Source organism: Felis catus, chromosome B4 (genome assembly GCF_018350175.1).
Source record: "Felis catus isolate Fca126 chromosome B4, F.catus_Fca126_mat1.0, whole genome shotgun sequence".
In the NCBI taxonomy this organism is placed as follows: Eukaryota; Metazoa; Chordata; class Mammalia; order Carnivora; family Felidae; genus Felis; species Felis catus.
Window position 1 is genome coordinate 77,080,068 of NC_058374.1, and position 13,064 is coordinate 77,093,131.

General features: G+C 37.0%; 1 protein-coding gene across 6 annotated transcripts in view; it reads right to left on the reverse strand.

The window, feature by feature from the left end:
- FAM186A (family with sequence similarity 186 member A) overlaps positions 1 to 13,064 on the reverse strand; it is an 81,927-nt gene that overhangs the window by 26,636 nt on the left and 42,227 nt on the right. The window contains exon 1 of one of the 6 annotated variants that reach the window (XM_045061774.1): positions 8,984 to 9,147. The exons of 4 other annotated variants lie outside the window; for them this stretch is intronic. In XM_045061774.1, the coding sequence (XP_044917709.1) occupies positions 8,984 to 9,011 (28 nt within the window). In that variant the 5' untranslated portion in view covers positions 9,012 to 9,147. Of the gene's footprint in view, positions 1 to 8,950; positions 9,148 to 13,064 lie in introns of those variants that run through there. One more of the 6 variants, XM_045061773.1, reaches the window with a different exon arrangement.

Here is a 13,064-nt window from a genome sequence, read left to right on the forward strand (position 1 = left end):
GCTCCAATGGAGCACCTGACTGGCTCAGTCTATAGAGCATATGACTCTTGATCTCAAGGTTGTGAGTTTGAGCCCCACGTTGGGTGTAGAGATTACTTAAGAAGAAAAAGAAAAAAAAAGATTTTATTTTTATTTTATTTATTTTTTTTTTTTGAGAGAGAGAGAGAATATCTTAAGCAGGCTCCACACTCAGCATGGAGCCCAATGCAAGGCTCAGTGTCACAACTGTGAGATCATGACCTGAGCTGAAATCAAAGGTCAGATATTCAACTGACTAAGCCACATGGGTGCCCTTAAAAATAAAATCTTAAAAAAAAAACAACATCGAGTGCACATGGAACATTCTCCAAGATAGATCATATACTGGGTCACAAAACAACCCTTCATAAGTTTACAAGAATTGAAATTATACCATGCATACTTTCAGACCACAATGCTGTGAAGCTTGAAATCAACCACAGGAAAAAGTCTGGAAAACCTCCAAAAACATGGAGGTTAAAGAACACCCTACTAACGAATGAGTGGGTCAACCAGGCAATTAGAGAAGAAATTAAAAAATATATGGAAACAAATGAAAATGAAAATACAACAATCCAAACACTTTGGGACGCAGCGAAGGCAGTCCTGAGAGGAAAATACATTGCAATCCAGGCCTATCTCAAGAAACAAGAAAAATCCCAAATACAAAATCTAACAGCACACCTAAAGGAACTAGAAGCAGAACAGCAAAGGCAGCCTAAACCCAGCAGAAGAAGAGAAATCATAAAGATCAGAGCAGAAATAAACAATATAGAATCTAAAAAAACTGTAGAGCAGATCAACGAAACCAAGAGTTGGTTTTTTGAAAAAATAAACAAAATTGACAAACCTCTAGCCAGGCTTCTCAAAAAGAAAAGGGAGATGACCCAAATAGATAAAATCATGAATGAAAATGGAATTATTACAACCAATCCCTCAGAGATACAAACAATTATCAGGAAATACTATGAAAAATTATATGCCAACAAATTGGACAACCTGGAAGAAATGGACAAATTCCTAAACACCCACACTCTTCCAAAACTCAATCAGGAGGAAATAGAAAGCTTGAACAGACCCATAACCAGCGAAGAAATTGAATCGGTTATCAAAAATCTCCCAACAAATAAGAGTCCAGGACCAGATGGCTTCCCAGGGGAGTTCTACCAGACGTTTAAAGCAGAGATAATACCTATCCTTCTCAAGCTATTCCAAGAAATAGAAGGGGAAGGAAAACTTCCAGACTCATTCTATGAAGCCAGTATGACTTTGATTCCTAAACCAGACAGAGACCCAGTAAAAAAAGAGAACTACAGGCCAATATCCCTGATGAATATGGATGCAAAAATTCTCAATAAGATAATAGCAAATCGAATTCAACGGCATATAAAAAGAATTATTCACCATGACCAAGTGGGATTCATTCCTGGGATGCAGGGCTGGTTCAACATTCGCAAATCAATCAACGTGATACATCACATTAACAAAAAAAAAGAGAAGAACCATGTGATCCTGTCAATCGATGCAGAAAAGGCCTCTGACAAAATCCAGCACCCTTTCTTAATAAAAACCCTTGAGAAAGTCGAGATAGAAGGAACATACTTAAAGATCATAAAAGCCATTTATGAAAAGCCCACAGCTAACATCATCCTCAACGGGGAAAAACTGAGAGCTTTTTCCCTGAGATCAGGAACACGACAGGGATGCCCACTCTCACCGCTGCTGTTTAACATAGTGCTGGAAGTTCTAGCATCAGCAATCAGACAACAAAAGGAAATCAAAGGCATCAACATTGGCAAAGATGAAGTCAAGCTTTCGCTTTTTGCAGATGACATGATATTATACATGGAAAATCCGATAGACTCCACCAAAAGTCTGCTAGAACTGATACAGGAATTTAGCAAAGTTGCAGGATACAAAATCAATGTACAGAAATCAGTTGCATTCTTATACACTAACAATGAAGCAACAGAAAGACAAATAAAGAAACTGATCCCATTCACAATTGCACCAAGAAGCATAAAATACCTAGGAATAAATCTAACCAAAGATGTAAAGGATCTGTATGCTGAAAACTATAGAAAGCTTATGAAGGAAATTGAAGAAGATTTAAAGAAATGGAAAGACATTCCCTGCTCATGGATTGGAAAAATAAATATTGTCAAAATGTCAATACTACCCAAAGCTATCTACACATTCAATGCAATCCCAATCAAAATTGCACCAGCATTCTTCTCGAAACTAGAACAAGCAATCCTAAAATTCATATGGAACCACAAAAGGCCCTGAATAGCCAAAGGAATTTTGAAGAAGAAGACCAAAGCAGGAGGCATCACAATCCCAGACTTTAACCTCTACTACAAAGCTGTCATCATCAAGACAGCATGGTATTGGCACAAAAACAGACACATAGACCAATGGAACAGAATAGAAACCCCAGAACTAGACCCACAAACGTATGGCCAACTCATCTTTGACAAAGCAGGAAAGAACATCCAATGGAAAAAAGACAGCCTCTTTAACAAATGGTGCTGGGAGAACTGGACAGCAACATGCAGAAGGTTGAAACTAGACCACTTTCTCACACCATTCACAAAAATAAACTCCAAATGGATAAAGGACCTAAATGTGAGACAGGAAACCATCAAAACCTTAGAGGAGAAAGCAGGAAAAGACCTCTGTGACCTCAGCCGTAGCAATCTCTTACTCGACACATCCCCAAAGGCAAGGGAATTAAAAGCAAAAGTGAATTACTGGGACCTTATGAAGATAAAAAGCTTCTGCACAGCAAAGGAAACAACCAACAAAACTAAAAGGCAACCAACGGAATGGGAAAAGATATTTGCAAATGACATATCGGACAAAGGGCTAGTATCCAAAATCTATAAAGAGCTCACCAAACTCCACACCCGAAAAACAAATAACCCAGTGAAGAAATGGGCAGAAAACATGAATAGACATTTCTCTAAAGAAGACATCCAGATGGCCAACAGGCACATGAAAAGATGTTCAGCGTCGCTCCTTATCAGGGAAATACAAATCAAAACCACACTCAGATATCACCTCACGCCAGTCAGAGTGGCCAAAATGAACAAATCAGGAGACTATAGATGCTGGAGAGGATGTGGAGAAACGGGAACCCTCTTGCACTGTTGGTGGGAATGCAAAATGGTGCAGCCGCTCTGGAAAGCAGTGTGGAGGTTCCTCAGAAAATTAAAAATAGACCTACCCTATGACCCAGCAATAGCACTGCTAGGAATTTATCCAAGGGATACAGGAGTACTGATGCATAGGGGCACTTGTACCCCAATGTTTATAGCAGCACTCTCAACAATAGCCAAATTATGGAAAGAACCTAAATGTCCATCAACTGATGAATGGATAAAGAAATTGTGGTTTATATACACAATGGAATACTACGTGGCAATGAGAAAAAATGAAATATGGCCTTTTGTAGCAACGTGGATGGAACTGGAGAGTGTGATGCTAAGTGAAATAAGCCATACAGAGAAAGACAGATACCATATGGTTTCACTCTTATGTGGATCCTGAGAAACTTAACAGAAACCCATGGGGGAGGGGAAGGAAAAAAAAAAAAAAAAAGAGGTTAGAGTGGGAGAGAGCCAAAGCATAAGAGACTCTTAAAAAAATGAGAACAAACTGAGAGCTGATGGGGGGTGGGAGGGAGGGGAGGGTGGGTGATGGGTATTGAGGAGGGCACCTTTTGGGATGAGCACTGGGTGTTGTATGGAAACCAATTTGACAATAAATTTCATATATAAAAAAAAAATAACAAAAAAACCTTTACCTCCAAAGTAAATAGTATTATTTTTTCCCACAATTACCTAGAATTTTGCTTCCAAAATTTAGTCTTTAGTCTTTAGTTATGATCTCAGCTTACCTTCAGTTATAAGTTTGGGATTAGATATAACATAAGCCAAAACTTTCCTTTGGCTTTGATTATGCTTGGTGCTTTCCATTTTCTTTCTTAGGTTCCTGTCCTTCTTTTCTCACTTTTCTGAATCACACTTAGTCTTGGTTCTTTCAGAAGAGTCACAAAAGAGCAGAAAAAAGTCAAACATTTGAAGGGATTTCCAGAATGGCTGAATGAGAAACTCGGCAAAATTTTTTCCCATAAAAGCAATGATAAAACTTGACAAAACTGCCCAAACCAATGATTTTAGGACTTTGGAAATTGACTGCAAGCAAACAACAAAATGGTAAGCATTTTTTTCAAGAAAAATTACTAAACTTCAGTAAGAAATGGAAGTCTGTGATGTTTTAGCCTGGAGCTTCTTCTGTTTCCAACTCCCCCAAGCCATGTTACCTGGTAGTTCTACAAGAGTGAGTCAAGCCTTGAAGCTCTACTGCCTGAGGGGGCTGATTTGATCTGGAATAAAGCAGGGAAAAAACACATGCCTAGGGACGTAGTCTAAAACAATACTTCCTTAACTCACACACAGATCCATTAGCAAAGAATAGAAGCCTTGCTGGATCAATCTGGATCACTTAATGATTGGCCAGTTATTGACCACTAAGTTATGCTGACCCAAAAGTGACCCCTAGGAATTCAAGCTTTAAAATACAAACAAAAATGAGGGAAAAAAAAATAACTGAGCAAAGGTGTCAGCAGCCACACACTGTTGGGGAGACAGACTTTACTGCATTAATCCAGACAAATCACTAAAAAGCAAAGGAAAAAAAGGAGCAAAAAGAAACCCTGGAGGTTATAGGGGAAGTCAGACTCTAAAGTTGCTATAATATGTCATCTAAAATGTCCAGTTTTGGGGGTGCCTGGATGGTTCAGTCAGTTAAGAGTCCAAGTCTTGATTTCAGATCAGGTCATGATCTCATGGTTCATGAGTTCAAGTCCTGCATCTGGCTCTGTGCTAACAGCACAGACCCTGCTTGGGATGCTCTCTCTCCCCCCACCCTCGTTGCCCCTCCCCGACTTGCTCTCTTTCTGTCTCAAAAATAAATAGATAAACATTAAAAACACTTACAAAAATAAATAAGCTTTTTAAAAAAATATTGAGGAAATAATAATGGCCAAATCATCCCAAATTTGATGAAAAACATTAATCTACACATTCAAGAAGATCATTGAACTCTAAGATAAATACAAAAAGATCCATACCTAGATACATCATAGTCAATTGTTGAAAGCCAGACAAAGAATCTTTAAAGTAAAAAGATAAAAATGACTTATCACAATCAAAGGAGACTAAAAAATCAAAGCATAGGGGAGCCATAGTAAATTTAACAGCTTACCACTGATTAGAAACAAGAGGCCCAAACACAGTGGGATGACTATTCAAAGTGGTGAAAGAATAATACTGCTAACCAAGAATTCTATATCCAGGAAAACTATCCTTCAAAAAATGAAGGTAAAACATCCATTCCCTGAAATAACACTCTTCCCAAAGTACCATGCACATGCAACTCTCATAACCATCCTCATTATAAGTGTCTTTAAAGCCTTCTCTAAATGGATTACAGAATTTCTATTACATCCATTCCTTGAAATAACACTCTTCTCAAAGTAGTATGCACATACAGCTCTTGTAATCATCCTTATTGCATGTGTTTTTAAACAGTTCTCTAAATATATTACATTATTCACTGAAATAACACTCCTGTAAATGTGGCTTGCAGTGAACACTCATATATCCATGTGTTTTCAACACTTCTGTAAATGTATTACAGAATTTCTATCAGATCCATTCCATGAAATAACTATTTTCAAAGTAATCAAAGGATGTAACCTGTTATTTTTCTTTTTAATGAAGGCAAGAAATAAGACATACAGATGGCAACTAAGGATATGAAAAGATGTTCAGTGTCATCTGTCATTAGAGAATTGGAAACTGTTGTAGCCACTCTGGAAAGCACTATGGAGATTCCTTAGAAAGTTAAAAATAGAACTACCTTACAACCCAGCAATTGCACTACTAGATATTTACCCAAAGGATACAAAAATACTGATTCGAAGGGACACGTGCACCCCAATATTTATAGCAACATTATCAGTAATAACTAAATTATGGAAAGAGCCCAATTGTCCATTGACTGATGAGTGGATAAAGAAGATGTGCGATATATATACAATAGAATATTACTCAGCCAAAAAAAAAAAGAATGAAATCTTGTCATTTGCAACAATATTGATGGAGCTAGAGTGTATTATGCTAAGTGAAATAAGTCAGAGAAAGACAAATACCATATGATTTCATTCATGTGGAATTTAAGAAACAAAACAGATGAACATAGGAGAAAGAGAAAACCAAAAAAAAAAAAAAAAAAAAAAAAAAGGAGGAAGGCAAACCATAAGAGACTATTAACTATAGAGAACAAACTGAGGGGAGGGGCACTGTGTAAGGAATAGTCTAAATAGGTGATGGGTATTAAGGAGGGCACTTGTGATAAGCACTGGGTGTTATATGTAAGAGATGAATCACTAAATTCTACTTCCGAAACCAATTTATATTACATGTTAACTAACTAGAATTTAAGTAAAAACTTGAAAAAAAAAAAGAATTGCAAATTACAACAATGAAATATGTTACACATTTCTGAAAATGGCTAAATCCAAAAAACCAATAATGCCAATTGCTAACAAGTACAGGGAGTGACAAGAACTCCTGTTGGAAAATGGTGGGAATGAGAAATGGTACATCTACTTGGAAAGACAGTTTGGCAGTTTCTTACAAAGTTACTTACAAAGTAATGTAATCTTATCAAATGATCTAGCCATCATGCTCCTAGGTTTTTACATAATTAATTCGAAAACTTATGTCCATGAGAAAGAGTGTGTGTGTGTGTGTGTGTGTATACATACATATATATATATATATATGGCAGTTTTATTCTTAGTCACCAAAACCTGGAAGCAACCACATAAACAAGCTGTGGTGCATCTGTACAATGGAATATTATTCAGCAGTAAAAAGAAATAAGCTATTAGGCCACAAAAAGATAGGGAGGAACCTTAAATGTATATTGCTAAGTGACAGAAGCCAGTCTGAAAAAGCTACATACTACATGATTCCAATTATATGACATCCTTGGAAAACCAAAACTATGGAGACATAGGGGCACCTGGGTGGCTCAGTCAGTTAAGGGTCTGACTTCGGCTCAGGTCATGATCTCACAGCCCGTGAGTTTGAGCCCCACATCAGGCTCTGTGCTGACAGCTCAGAGCCTGGAGCCTGTTTCACATTCTGTGTCTCCCTCTCTCTCTGACCCTCCCTTGTTCATGCTCTGTCTCTCTCTGTCACAGAAATAAGTAAACGTTAAAAAAAAAATTAAAAAAAAAACTATGGAGACATAAAAAATTATCAGTACCAGGGACTTGGGGAAAGAGGGGAAGAATACATAAGTGAATCACAGGGCATTTTTAGGGTGGAAAAACTATTCTGTATGATACTATAAGGGTGGATACATGACAATATACATTTGTCAAACCCAGTAGAACTCTATAGCACAAAGAGTAAAACTTAATGCATACAAAATTTTTAAATACCCTTTTAAGAGGTCAGGGGATCCCAGGAAGGAATGTAGACTGTGATATGACAATCTAACAATATAAGAAATGTATGACACAGCCTCACTGAAAGGAATGAGAGGATGCAGGGAGTGCTGACCTATAAGTAACCGGAAATGAATGGAGTCTGTAAGACTGAAGACAAAGTGCTGTACTCTAGTTGATAAGCTATTTCCCACTAGGGTATGGGTTAATAATTCTGATACTGCTATGCATGTATACTGGAATCGAGCAATTAAGTGAAGTAGATGGTAGGAGCAAGTTTCTTATTGTTTGTCATAATTTATAGATAAGCAAGGGGAAGAAACTGGAATGGTCTATGTGTGATAATGAATTAAAATTAGAGAAATCACTATAAACTTATGTTTAGTTTAAAGTAGTTACAAATGATAATATATATACATATTAATAGATATGTGTAACTGCATTGGCTCTACACACACACACACACACATATATATATATATATATATATATATATATATATATATATATATATATTTTGTTCTGTCGAATGAGAGGACTGAACAGAAATGACAGCCCAGTAGCAATGAACACACCTAGCAACCAGAACTTGCTTTTTAATACTATTCTCTACTAAAAGTAACCAGAAATCCTTGAAGAAATGACAGATTATAAGACTGGAGCAGGATATATTCGAGATGAACCCAAAGCATCTTGTAGTGCCAGAAAGTAGGGAAGTGCTAAAAAAATAAAAAAGAAAGGGGCACCTGGGTGGCTCAGTTGGTTGAGCGTCTGACTTCGGCTCAGGTCATGATCTCACAGCTTGTGAGTTCAAGCCCTGTGTCTGGCTCTGTGCTAACAGCTAAGAGCCTGGAGCCTGCTTTGGATTCTGTTTCTGTCTCTCTCTCTTTCTGCACTGCCCTGTTCATGCACTGTCTTTCTCTTTCTCTCAAATATAAATAAACATTAAAAAATTATTTAATAATAATAAAAATAAAGAAAGAAAAAAGAAAAAGCCACATTGATGAGGTTATGTTAAAGGGGGACAGGAACCAACTGAAAGAGGTCCCAATGGCCAAAACTAGAACAACTTAGGCAAGTAAATAAAGTAGTATTGGATTATAACTCAAAGTCCAAAAAAAATCTGAGTTCATTTTGAGATAAATAATTGAATAAATTAATAAATGAGGAAGAAGAGACAAATTATAGTACATAAGAACTGCAAATAATTTATGTAGATATTCATCCTAAAAGAAAGGGAGCACAACTCCCTTTTCCTTAAGTATGGGCTGCACATATAGACTTATTTTAAAAAGCAAAGTATGGAAAATGAAGAAAAAGAGTAACTTTACAGTGGAGAAACCTGACAAGTACTACTTTAGCCACGTGGTCAAGGTCAACATTGAGTCATTTGATAGTACGTACCCTTGAAATTGTCTGATGACAATGGTACTTTACCTCTGTGATCTTTCTCCTCAAAATCCATAACCCCAGAGTGAATGTGAGAAAAACACCAGACAAATTCCCATAGGGGAGCATCTTATAATATATCTGACTGGTGCTCCTCACATGTGTCAGGAACATCAAACAGAAGGAAAAGTCTGTGAAATTGTCACAGCCAAGAAAGCCTAAGAAGACATGAAAATTAAATGTAATTAGGTACCCTGGATGGAATCCTGAAACAAAAAAGGACATTAGGTAAAAACAAGGAATTATGACTACAGTCCATAAATTATGGACTTTAGTTAATAATGTGTCAATACTGGTTTGTTAATTATAACAAATGTATCATACTAATGTAATATATTAGTAATAGGGGAAACTATGGAGAAATATGGAATTCTCTGTACTATTTTCTCACTTTTTTTTTATAAATCTAAAACTACCTTAAAAAAATAAAGTCTATTAAAAAATGAAAGTGAAATAAAGACATTCTAGATGAGCAAAACAGAAAGAATTTGCTGCTAATAGACCAGCCTTATAAGAAAGACAAAGAAGTCCTTCAGGTTGAAAGGAAATGATACCAGAGGATAACTCAAATTCACACAAAGAAATAAAGAGCACAAGTATATGTAGGTAAAAATATGCTTTCTTTTCTTCTCTTAACTGATTAAAAAGACAATCATATAAAACAATAATTATGAACTATGTTGTTGGGCTTATGATACATAAAAATGTAATACATATGACAAAATCCAAAGGAGGGGAAGAGAATGGAGCTAATGGAGCAAAAATTCTATATTTTGCTTGTATTAAGTTAGCACTAATCTGAAACAGATTGTGATAATTTTTTAAGTGTATTTATCTTGAGAGAGAGAGAGAGAGAGAGAGAGAGAGAGAGAGAGAAAGTGAATGGGGGAGCGACAGAGAGAAAGGGAGAGGGAGAATCCCAAGTAGACTCCACACTGTCAGTGCAGAGCTCAACATGGGGCTCAAACTCACCAATGGTGAGATCATGACCTGAGCCAAAATCAAGAGTCCAATGCTTAACCAACTGAGCCACACAGGTGCCCCAGGTTGTGATAATTTAAAATGTGTACTGCAATCCCTAAAGAGCTACTAAGGAAATTACTCCAAAAATATAGGGGGAAAATGGAATTAAAATGGTACACTAGAAAATATTTGTTTAACACAAAAAGTAGTAAAAGAAGAACAGGAGAACAAAGAGATGAGACATGGAAAATAAACAGCAACACAACACATATAAATCCAATCATATCAATAATTACATTAAATATGAAAGAATTAAATACTCAAAAGTGAGGGGCGCCTGGGGGGCGCAGTCGGTTGAGCGTCCGACTTCAGCCAGGTCACGATCTCGCGGTCCGTGAGTTCGAGCCCCGCATCAGGCTCTGGGCTGATGGCTTGGAGCCTGGAGCCTGTTTCGGATTCTGTGTCTCCCTCTCTCTCTGCCCCTCCCCCGTTCATGGTCTGTCTCTCTCTGTCCCAAAAATAAATAAATGTTGAAAAAAAAAATTTAAAAAAATAAAAAAAATAAAATAAAATAAATAAATACTCAAAAGTGAAAGATTGCCCAATTTTATGTGTATTTGTGTATTTTTTTGTGTGTATATATATTTAAAAGCCAACACGATCCAATGATAAGCAACATATCTTAGATTCAATCTTGCACAGTAACCACAGGGGAGCTGGAGAGAATAGACTAATATCAAACAAAACAGACTTTAAGACAAAAAAAAAATGGTTCTAGATACAATGAGGGACATTTTATAATGAAAAAAAAGATCAGTTCATCAGTAACCTATCACAATATGAACATATATGCACCTAATAACAGAGCCTTAAAATATAGGAAGCAAAACCAGACAGAATTAAAGAGAGAAATAGCTAACTCAGTAATAGTAGTTGGGAAGTTCAATATCCCACTCTTAATAATAGAACAACTAGACAGAAAATCAGTAAGGATATATACAGAAGACTAAAACAACAATATAAACCAACTGTAGAACACTCCACCCAACAAAAGCAAAATATATCTTTTCAAACACACACAGAACATTCTCCAGGATAGACCATATGGTAGGCTATAAAGCAAGTCACAATAAATGTAAAAGGATTGAAAGAATACAAAGTATGTTCCACAAAATACTTCACATGGAGTAGATAGATACATAGATATACAGATAACAGATAATTTCCTACTGGTTCTGCTTCTCTGGTTGAACACTGACCAATACAAGCTTTTGTTTTTAAGTTATTTATTTATTTATTTATTTATTTATTTTTAGTAATCTCTATACCCAATGAAGGGCCCACACTCATGACCCTGAGATCAAGAGTCACATGCTCCTCTGCCTGAGCCAGCCAAGCACCGCCCCCCCATACAAGTTTTTAATACGACACTAAAACCATGAACCACAAAAGAAAATATTGACAAATTGATTTGACTTCATCAAAATCAAAAACCATTGGCCTTCAAATGCCCCATTAAGAAAATGAAAAGTCAAACCAAAGATTAAGAGAAAATGTTTGAAAATCACATTTCTTTCTCTTTTTTTTTTAAATGTTTCTTTATTTTTGAGAGAGACAGAGAGAGATAGAGTGTGAGTCAGGGAGAGGCAGAGAGAGAGGGAGACACATAATCTGAAGCAGGCTCCAGGCTCTGAGCTATCAGCACAGAGCCCAACATGGGGCTCCAACTCATAAACCAGGAGATCATGACCTGAGCCCAGGTCAGATGCTTAAATGACCGAGCCACTGAGGCGTCCCCCTTTTTTTTTTTAATGTTTATTTATTTCTGAGAGAGAGAGAGAGAGAGCGCGCACAAGTAGGGGAGGGGCAGACAGAGAGGGAGACACAGAATCTGAAGCAGGCCCCAGGCTCTGAGCTTGAACCCATGAACCACAAGATCATGACATGAGCTGAAGTCAGACACTTAACCAACTGAGCCATTCAGGTGTCCCTGAGAATCACATTTCAAGACTTGTATTCAGAATACATAAAGGACTCTTAAAACTCAATAATAGAAATGGGTAAGCATTTGAATAGTCGTTTCAGCAAAATAAATATAAGAATGACTAATAAGCACCTGGATAGATGCTCAACATCATCAGTCTTTAGGGAAATACAATTTAAAACCACAATGAGGAAGGGGAGTAGTGCTTGGGTGGCTCAGTTGGTTGAGAGGCGGACTTCAGCTCAGCGCATGATCTCACAGTTTGTGAGTTCTAGCCCTGCATCAGGCTCTCTACTGTCAGTGTGGAGCTTTGGATCCTCTGTCCTCCTCTCTCTCTCTGCACCTCACCCACTCATGCTCTCTCTCTCAAAAATAAATAAACATTAAAAAAAATAAATAAAACCACAATGGGATACCACTTCACACCTCTTGGAAAGGCGATCCTAAAGAAGTCCATAAAAAGTGTTGAGGATGTGGAGAAACTGGAACCTTAATACATTGCTGATGGGAACGTAAAATAGTGCTGTCATTTGGGCACTAAGTTAACAATTTCTTTAAAAGATACGCATAAACTTACCAGCAATAGGTAAATGACCCAGAAATTCTACTCCTGGGTATCTACCCAAAAGAAATGAAAACATACATCCACACAAAGACTTATACATCTGGGTTTATAGCAGCATTATTCATAAAAGTCAAATGTCAAAATAATCTGAATGTCCATGAACTGGTGAGTAGGTAAACAAAATGTGGTATATGCAAAAAATGATATACAATTGGTCATAGAAAGGAAGAAACTACTGATACATCCTATAACATGGCTGAACCTCAAAACCATTATTTAAGTAAAAGAAACCACATATAAAAGACTACGTATAATATGATTCCATCTTATGAAATGTCCAAAAAAGGCAAACTTATTGAGACAGAAAATAGATTTGTGTATGTTTGGAACTGGGGTGGGAGTGAGGATTGACTGCAAAAGGGCATGAGGGATCTTTTTTGGGATGAAGGAAATGTTGTAAAATTGAATTGTGGGGAGGGGGGCAGTGGTGGTGGCTGGCTGGCTCAGTCAGTAGAGCATGAGACTCTTGATCTCTGGGTCATGACTTCAAGCCCCAT